This window comes from Oncorhynchus gorbuscha, linkage group LG02, assembly GCF_021184085.1.
Source record: "Oncorhynchus gorbuscha isolate QuinsamMale2020 ecotype Even-year linkage group LG02, OgorEven_v1.0, whole genome shotgun sequence".
Classification (NCBI taxonomy): Eukaryota; Metazoa; Chordata; class Actinopteri; order Salmoniformes; family Salmonidae; genus Oncorhynchus; species Oncorhynchus gorbuscha.
In genome coordinates this window covers 95,392,247-95,402,716 of record NC_060174.1, presented here as the reverse complement: position 1 = coordinate 95,402,716, position 10,470 = coordinate 95,392,247, and the positions used below count along the sequence as shown (strand labels likewise).

At 40.7% G+C, this 10,470-nt stretch overlaps 1 protein-coding gene across 3 annotated transcripts in view; it reads left to right on the top strand.

Annotated features, from left to right (window-relative positions):
- The first annotated feature begins 431 nt into the window (after positions 1 to 431).
- LOC124013641 (protein Jade-1-like) overlaps positions 432 to 10,470 on the top strand; it is a 221,689-nt gene continuing 211,650 nt past the window's right edge. For 2 of the 3 annotated variants that reach the window (XM_046328003.1, XM_046327995.1), the window contains exon 1: positions 432 to 1,393. In XM_046328003.1, the coding sequence (XP_046183959.1) occupies positions 1,292 to 1,393 (102 nt within the window). In that variant the 5' untranslated portion in view covers positions 432 to 1,291. The remainder of the gene's footprint in view (positions 1,394 to 10,470) is intronic. The other variant, XM_046328013.1, reaches the window with a different exon arrangement.

Sequence of the window (10,470 nt, the reverse complement as noted above, 5' to 3'; positions counted from 1 at the left end):
GCGCGCTCGCCACATGAAAGCGCGTGCGATTACTACTTGATACAATAACCTACACCGTAGATCTACAAAATACAGCTCACTCCTTATTTACATGTCATTGTAGTAAATGAGGTGGATTGATTAGGTCTATCACTTGTCAATGTGTGAACCAACATCGTAGATTGGAGTGGATTGAATATTGAGTTAAACGTTTGCAAGTAGACCTAACTTTATTTTCAGGTATATGTTTGTTCAATGTCTTATTATTATGATAATAAGAGCACACAATTATTTATTATTATGATAATAAGACAAATATTAACATTAACAATATTATTTAGGAAATATGTTTTTTTTCAACGTTGTCTCTGTAAATGTTTATTATTGTGCTGCTATCGTGAACCCGCCCAAACAAACCGCCCACTTAACGGTAGCTTTCACTTTCAAAAGAGTGACAGGTGAAGAATATAATCGCTTTTTCTTATTTCAGGTTGGAGCCTATGCATGATGTTTGGCGAAAGTAAGCCATTTTAAAGATATTAGAATCGTCTTTCAGTGACAGCAAATATAAATACGTCATTAATATGGCGCCAAAATAGTTTAAAGTATGATCTTATTTTGTTGTAAGGTTGCGCACCCGCCAGTGCAATCGCAAAGAGAGAAGAACGCGAGCGGGCAAGGACGGAGCGAATGAGCAGACTATATGTTTTTAGGTGGAACGTTGCCAAACGAGCCAGCTTGCTATCTTTCATGACTCATTCTTTGAAAATTAGGCATATTTTTTCTCTCTACTGGATTTGAGGAAAACATACTCCCATGACAAATCAGGACCTGGGGGATACCACATTGGATTTGGACTATTTTCGAAATGCGACATGGCTTTCAAAATGATATTTGTTAGCTTACCTTGCTGTACCATAGCTGGCGTACAGTAGAACCGACTTGCTGGATGCGGCTATCCTGCAAGCACGTTCGCTAGCTAGAGAATTTGGATTTAAGGATGATATACTCCTAAAGTCAGCTAAATGTAGCTAACTGCATTTAGCTGATACCTGCGAATGTGGACATCGCAGGTTTGTTGACTATTATGTTATACTGTCGGATTGACTATCATGGCGTAAATTTGTCAATTGGTACTTTTTATTTTGACTCCTGGGAGAGCATCTGACGTGCTGTCAACACCATACAGCCTCGCAGGCATAGTCCTGTCACCAACGTGAATAGTCAGGGGGCTAACTAACTAGCTCGCTAGCTAGGGGTAAGTTGGCTACACTGAAATTTGACCACCGTGAAATTCACTGTCGCTAGCTACATGTGGTTAGCTTCAAATTGTATCGTAATTTCTCATCATCGCCCATCGTCCAGAGTCGAGGACGTTTCGCAGCCCGACCCTGACTGCAATCAAGATAAAAAGGTGGGTTCGATTTTGGTTTCTTGCTTCCCCCAAGAAGTACGGTACGGTGCAGTAGCATGTAGCACAGGGTGAGAAGCACGCACTTCCAGAGCGGGTAGGGAAATGTGTAGTGTGCATGGGTCTAATGGTTGTGATAACTAGCTAAATAGCGAGCACGGGTAGAACATCATGCAACTGCAACTTTTTTCTTATTGAATAAAATCTGAAAATGTCAGGTCCCAGTTCACTAGCAATGTTTGCAACGCCAACTACGCAGCGAGTATTATTTATAGACCGGCGTCATGTTCACTGCTGTTATTAAATAATTTTGGTAGCGGGATTTTCCCGAGGTGCTGTTAAATTACATTCGCCGGTGAAATACATTTATTTAATTATTTGTGGAATTCTAATACATGATTGGCAACTTATGCAAGTGTGTGTATGTTTACGGGAGGAGGGACCGCGGCTCGCCAACGTATGGCGCTGAAAATACACTTAGCTAATGTGATCAAAAATGATCTGCCTGTTGAAAAGATAGACAATAGAGGAGGATAATTTTGGTAATAACGATTGCGTTCTAAAACTGCATTTGGAAAAAGTTACTGTTGCCATCCACTGTCGCTCAATTGTGGATTTGAAATTATGGCCGCATGTGAATTACGTTCCCAAAAAGGGGAGGTGTTTTGGAAGGCTAAGTAAGCACGCACATATCTAAGAATTAGAACAAGCTCAGTACTCTTATCTCAGTCTGCCTCTCTGCGTGCTTTGCCGATCTACTGTAGGGGGGAGTGGCTCTTGTTTACCTTCACAAACTCTGCGCTCATAGAACAGGGGGTGGGACTAGATTTTTGCTGCGCATGGTTAGTAGAGGGACAGAGCAGCATCTTGATGTTCCCATTTTAAGAAATGAGAACTTGATGTTCATAGTCAGATATATATTTTGGATAGAGAATTTACAGGGTTCAAATTACACATTGACTCTTGAGGGTGCCTCATATTGATATCTTTGACAGTTGTGGGGGGCTCCCATTGATATTTAAGTTCTTATGAGTTGTTTGGGGGAGGGGAGGGGAGGGGGGGGGATTGTTATGGGAGTTGCCAATCCATGTGAAGTTTACCTTTAAAGCACATTACATTCAAATGTGTTCTTGAGGTAATTCCTTATAGATACTCTATAATGGTCCTCTAGTCAGTCAAATATTGTTTCTTACAATCCATTACCGGCTCCCATGATTAGAATAGTATAACAATCCATCCTGTTCCTCTTATTGCACAGATGTAATTGAACTGGTTATTTCCTTGAATCAATTAAGTCTGAATCATCTGGGGACTTGTTAAATGTTCCCAGTTGTGACAGCTCCCTTCCTACCCACCCTCCAGCTGGGCATGAAACAGGAGATGAGTCATGCTGTGGGGACATGTCTCTCTCTCTCTCAAATATCTATTTTTCCCTGGAGGCCTGCTATTCTTACCTATAAAAGAACAGTAGTTTGTTTACAAGCAAAACTGGAATTTTGTGATTTTTAGGGAAAAGGCCATTAGGCCTTCAAGAGGTGCCCAATCTGCCAGGGCACCAAGACCCATCTGCTAGGGCACCAAGGCCATTAACAAAATAGCTAATTAAATTGATTTTAAAACTGAAAAACACTAGCTATTCTGTTAAGTGTATGTAAATGTTGATCCACAATTAGCCTACATGTCAAAGTGTAGGTGATAAACTATAGCCAATACACATAGGCTATCATGTCCAGACAGGAGGGAGGTGCCACAAAATATAGCCAGACTTTTAATTATTACCGTTCAAAAGTTTGGTGTCACTAAGAAATGTCCTTGTTTTCCATGAAAATATACATGAAATACAGTGCCTTGTGAAAGTATTCGGCCCCCTTGAACTTTGCGACCTTTTGCCACATTTCAGGCTTCAAACATAAAGATATAAAACTGTATATTTTGTGAAGAATCAACAAGTGGGACACAATCATGAAGTGGAACGACATTTATTGGATATTTCAAACTTTTTTAACAAATCAAAAACTGAAAAATTGGGCGTGCAAAATTATTCATCCCCTTTACTTTCAGTGCAGCAAACTCTCTCCAGAAGTTCAGTGAGGATCTCTGAATGATCCAATGTTGACCTAAATGACTAATGATGATAAATACAATCCACCTGTGTGTAGTCTCCGTATAAATGCACCTGCACTGTGATAGTCTCAGAGGTCCGTTAAAAGCGCAGAGAGCATCATGAAGAACAAGGGACACACCAGGCAGGTCCGAGATAGTGTTGTGAAGAAGTTTAAAGCCGGATTTGGATACAAAAAGATTTCCCAAGCTTTAAACATCCCAATGAGCACTGTGCAAGCGATACTATTGAAATGGAAGCCGGATTTGGATACAAAAAGATTTCCCAAGCTTTAAACATCCCAAGGAGCACTGTGCAAGCGATACTATTGAAATGGAAGGAGTATCAGACCACTGCAAATCTACCAAGACCTGACCGTTCCTCTAAACTTTCAGCTCATACAAGGAGAAGACTGATCAGAGATGCAGCCAAGAGGCCCATGACCACTCTGGATGAACTGCAGAGATCTACAGCTGAGGTGGGAGACTCTGTCCATAGGACAACAATCAGTCGTATATTGCACAAATCTGGCCTTTATGGAAGAGTGGCAAGAAGAAAGCCATTTCTTAAAGATATCGTTAAAAAGTGTTGTTTAAAGTTTGCCACAAGCCACCTGGGAGACACACCAAACGTGGAAGAAGGTGCTCTGGTCAGATGAAACCAAAATGGAACTTTTTGGCAACAATGCAAAACGTTATGTTTGGCGTAAAAGCAACACAGCTAATCACCCTGAACACACCATCCCCACTGTCAAACATGGTGGTGGCAGCATCATGGTTTGGGCATGCTTTTCTTCAGCAGGGACAGGGAAGATGGTTAAAATTGATGGGAAGATGGATGGAGCCAAATACAGGACCATTCTGGAAGAACCTGATGGAGTCTGCAAAAGACCTGAGACTGGGATGGAGATTTGTCTTCCAACAAGACAATGATCCAAAACATAAAGCAAAATCTACAATGGAATGGTTCAAAAATAAACATATCCAGGTGTTAGAATGGCCAAGTCGAAGTCCAGACCTGAATCCAATCGAGAATCTGTGGAAAGAACTGAAAACTGCTGTTCACAAATGCTCTCCATCCAACCTCACTGAGCTCGAGCTGTTTTGCAAGGAGGAATGGGAAAAAATTTCAGTCTCTCGATGTGCAAAACTGATAGACATACCCCAAGCGACTTACAGCTGTAATCGCAGCAAAAGGTGGCGCTACAAAGTATTAACTTAAGGGGGCTGAATAATTTTGCACGCCCAATTTTTCAGTTTTTGATTTGTTAAAAAAGTTTGAAATATCCAATAAATGTCGTTCCACTTCATGATTGTGTCCCACTTGTTGTTGATTCTTCACAAAAAATACAGTTTTATATCTTTATGTTTGAAGCCTGAAATGTGGCTAAAGGTCGCAAAGTTCAAGGGGGCCGAATACTTTCGCAAGGCACTGTAAGTTGCAAAATGAATAGGAAATATAATCAAGATGTTGACAAGGTTATAAATAATGATTTTCAATTGAAATAATAATTTGGCGCAATGTGCTTTGTGGCTTGGCCTGAAAAATAAATGATGACCTTTTGTTTTGAAGACTAGAGCCCGACCAATATGACATTTTTGGATCGGATTTTAGAGTGGAAATATTCTCAGATAACCCATATCTGCCAATATTTTGATTATTATTATAGCAAAAAAAAGCTGATTTCTTAAATTTGAGGAAATAACATTAATATAATAATAATATATGCCATTTAGCAGACGCTTTTATCCAAAGCGACTTAGTCATGTGTGCATACATTCTCGGATCGAACCCACTACCCTGGCGTTACAAGCGCCATGCTCTACCAACTGAGCTACATTAATGTAAGCACCACCAGAACGACAAGATTTTTAACAGAAAAACTGTGTTACTCTAGTGTTACGGAGTCCAGCCCCAAAAAATGTGAAGTGCAACACTGAAAAAATCCAATAGATGGCGAGTGCGTTCTACTGTAATTTTTCATATTGCAAATGTAACACAAGTTCAAGACCGAAGAGTAAAATTTTGAAAATTTGAACATGTTTTCAAAAACGTATCACCCCCTTCAAAAAGTGCTTCCTGGACCGTTTTATGAAAATCTTAAGTTCATTTTAAAAAATGTAAAAATTTTGGTCAATTACACATGTAAAAGAAGTGTTTGAACATACATTTGTCATATTTGATTATCATTTTTTTATATTTTACTTGTCCATATGGCACATGTTTTGTCCATTTGCAATATGGTCAAGCGGGGCGTCTCGTTCTGAGGGCAGCAACCGTGAATCCCAAGTTTCGGCTCGATAGGTCATTCGGTGCCCGAGTAAGACCTTAATTGGTGCTGAAAATCCACTTTTTCCATGCCTTGCTACGGGGTCCTTGAATGAGCTATCGGACAGAAACGTTGGGGTCTGTCTCAATGGGCTGAGCCGGTTTCAATGGACCTAGTCTTGCAACTCTGGGACTTTTCTAAATGTCTTCATTTTCGTAATGGTCAAAATGAATTGAAGTTATTGCAAATGTACGAGGCTGTTTCTCGGTCCAAGAACCTTCTAGAGCCACGTAACTCACCATGCACTATTGACCTGAGGTCTAGAACAGGTTTCTAAAATTTCAGAACTCTTGGTCTGACAGTTCTTTTTTTTTTAGTTCGAACAAAGGTAACTATTGCAGGTACTGTCTGTCTCTACGCACCATACTGTGTCCCTCTGTCCTAGCTCTGTGTGTGTGTTTTTTTTTTCTTTCTTGGAAATTTTACGGGAGACATGACTGATTTACAGTTCATGGGGGTTGTCTAATCACACATATGAAGTGTTGAAAAGATCTGACCTTTTTAACCCTTCGAAACAGCCCCTATGACACCATTTAAGGCACTTCCGGTTGGCACAGGAAGCTATACATTTTCCACCATAATTTGCAAATTAATTAATTAAAAAATCCTACAATGTGATTTTCTGGATTTTTTTTCTCTCTCATTTTTGAAGTGTACCTATGATGGAAATTACAGGCCTCATCTTTTTATGTGGGAGAACTTGCACAATTGGGGGCTGACTAAATACTTTTTTGTACATGTGCATTTGCGGGGAACAACAAAAAAGAAACCAAACAAAGCATCACACAGTTCTTCTCCCTAATTTCTCTTTTCCCTCCTTGACTCACACACTCACTTGTGTTCTGACCGCTCCTTCTACACATGCGTGCTGAGTTTGCACACAATGAACATTCGCGTGTATCCTACTGCATTGCTGCACTTATGTTTGTTCTATAACGCAATTAGTAGGAAAACACTTTTGTCAAAAGCACACCGCACATGCAAGTGGTTTAATCTGACAGTGAAGAAAACAACAAAATACATTCTTATGAGAAGTAACTTACACACATTTGATGAATATTAAACATCTTACAAATGTTACCAACAAATTCTGATCTTTCCACGACATTCCCCTCTCAAGGGACTAAGTCCCTTTTGAAGAATCAGAATATTAATTACATACTCAATATTTAAAAATTCATATCCCCTTAATGTCAAATACCTTAGCTTATATGTAAGCTTTCTCCCTTCTGAAACTAAGATTACACCCCTTATTCTACAATAAAAACTTGCACATGTTTTAATAACACAGAATAATCAATTTGAGGAAAATAAAAACATAACATATTTATGCTCTTTCAGTTACATGAGAAACAGTGTCTAAACACAGGCCTCCTCACAACATATAGGACAGACATCCCTCTAAGTACTCATGCTCAGAAATATACTCAGGAATAGAGAATAGGGCAGTGAAATTCATATTCCAAATCATAAGTAACAACCCAACTATTTATCCAACATTCCTCAGTGATTCAAATGGGTCATTATCACTTAAAGTAAAAACCTCAATTTAAACACACATCAATATTAGCAGATTTACATACAGTATAATTATCCCATAATTCTACTATTAACTTTTTAAATCATTATTTTAATACAGATCAGTATCTCAATGCATTCTTAATCTAAATTACTACAATTTACATGTTGTAGACCTCTTCAATCAATCTGATACCACAAAAGTATAAACCATTTTAATGGCACAGTTTGATTAAACCCCCCTTACACAGGCACGGCATCTTCTGGCATCTTCGTTTTTCTTCAGATAGCTTTACAGTTCAAAGTGGACGGCCCATGATAATGTCCCAATTTCAATGTCTCATCTTTACCACTCATGTCTTGTCCATTCGTCAACCAATATACCAGCATCACAAGAAAATGTTAGAACAGATCTTTCTCCATGATCACTCCAAGTGGACTCATCACAGTATGACAGAACCATGAAAGAAAAACAGTTGATAGCTTAGATCTGATACTGTACACCAATTTCTGGCTTGGTTCTTTTCTCTCTGTAGAAGTGGTTAGGAAACTCTGTAGAAGTGGTTTGGAAAGCCTCCTTCAATGCCTTTGTCTCTCTTCTTCAGCCAGGTAGAGGGGGTTTTGAGGTACACACACCATTCGGTCCAAATGATATTTTCCATGCATTAAGATACCCTCTGATGTAACTTTTCATGATAACCTCGAAAGAACAGATCAGAACAACAGCTTAGTTCAGTTTATTAACCTGTTACTCCTACCCCCTACTTTTTCGAACATTCTGTTAAAAATCGCGCAACATTTCAGCGCCCTGCTACTCATGCAAGGAATATAGTATATGCATATGATTAGTATGTGTGGATAGAAAACACTCAGACGTTTATAAAACTGGTTAAATCACGTCTGTGACTATAACAGCATATCTAAACATATTTCACAGAGAATATCAAAACATTCTATTGAAACTATTCTTTCAAATTGGTTTATACTCCCCATCTCACTGTCAACTTCATCGTAGAGCCAAGGATCAAGAAATTAGACATATCTCTCAGGAATAGAACAAAACAAACACAACAATGCAATACACTCATTCACATATCACTTAAATTGTATAACTTTAATTCAAACCCTCAAACTGAATCCTCCCCATGTTTTACACACATCTCTCCGTATGAGAGTAATGTAAAACAAAATTTCAGCTAACCTAATCAAATTAAAATCACTAAACTGAAGAAGAAAAAACTCCACAAAGAAAAATGATTTAACCCCTATGGTCATAGGAAAATAGACTTAAAGCAGCATACCCTTAGTTAGAAGCAATGCCATACTCCCTCTTCACACTGGTCCAAATTACACATAAACGTGTTAACCCTCGCAAGGCTGCAGGCCCAGACGGCATCCCCAGCCGCGTCCTCAGAGCATGCGCAGACCAGCTGGCCGGTGTGTTTACGGACATATTCAATCAATCCCTATACCAGTCTGCTGTTCCCACATGCTTCAAGAGGGCCACCATTGTTCCTGTTCCCAAGAAAGCGAAGGTAACTGAGCTAAACGACTACCGCCCCGTAGCACTCACTTCCGTCATAATGTTTTGAGAGACTAGTCAAGGACCATATCACCTCCACCCTACCTGACACCCTAGACCCACTCCAACTTGCTTACCGCCCAAATAGGTCCACAGACGATGCAATCTCAACCACACTGCCCTAACCCATCTGGACAAGAGGAATACCTATGTGAGAATGCTGTTCATCGACTACAGCTCGGCATTCAACACCATAGTACCCTCCAAGCTCGTCATCAAGCTCGAGACCCTGGGTCTCGACCCCGCCCTGTGCAACTGGGTACTGGACTTCCTAACGGGCCGCCCCCAGGTGGTGAGGGTAGGCAACAACATCTCCCCGCTGATCCTCAACACGGGGGCTCCACAAGGGTGCGTTCTGATCCCTCTCCTGTACTCCCTGTTCACCTACGACTGCGTGGCCACGCACGCCTCCAACTCTATCATCAAGTTTGCGGACGACACAACAGTGGTAGGCTTGATTACCAACAACGACGAGACGGCCTACAGGGAGGAGGTGAGGGCCCTCGGAGTGTGGTGTCAGGAAAATAACCTCACACTCAACGTCAACAAAACTAAGGAGATGATTGTGGACTTCAGGAAACAGCAGAGGGAACACCCCCCTATCCACATCGATGGAACAGTAGTGGAGAGGGTAGCTAGTTTTAAGTTCCTCGGCATACACATCACAGACAAACTGAATTGGTCCACTCACACTGACAGCGTCGTGAAGAAGGCGCAGCAGCGCCTATTCAACCTCAGGAGGCTGAAGAAATTCGGCTTGTCACCAAAAGCACTCACAAACTTCTACAGATGCACAATCGAGAGCATCCTGGCGGGCTGTATCACCGCCTGGTACGGCAACTGCTCCGCCCTCAACCGTAAGGCTCTCCAGAGGGTAGTGAGGGCTGCACAACGCATCACCGGGGGCAAACTACCTGCCCTCCAGGACAACTACACCACCCGTTGTTACAGGAAGGCCATAAAGATCATCAAGGACATCAACCACCCGAACCACTGCCTGTTCACCCCGCTATCATCCAGAACGCGAGGTCAGTACAGGTGCATCAAAGCTGGGACCGAGAGACTGAAAAACAGCTTCTATCTCAAGGCCATCAGACTGTAAAACAGCCACCACTAACATTGAGTGGCTGCTGCCAACACACTGTCATTGACACTGACCCAACTCCAGCCATTTTAATAATGGGAATTGATGGGAAATGATGTAAATATATCACTAGCCACTTTAAATAATGCTACCTTATATAATGTTACTTATCCTACATTATTAATCTCATATGCATATGTATATACTGTACTCTACATCATCGACTGCATCCTTATGTAATACATGTATCACTAGCCACTTTAACTATGCCACTTTGTTTACTTTGTCTACACACTCATCTCATATGTATATACTGTACTCGATACCATCTACTGTATGCTGCTCTGTACCATCACTCATTCATATATCCTTATGTACATATTCCTTATCCCCTTACACTGTGTATAAGACAGTAGTTTTGGAATTGTTAGTTAGATTACTTGTTGGTTATCACTGCATTGTCGGA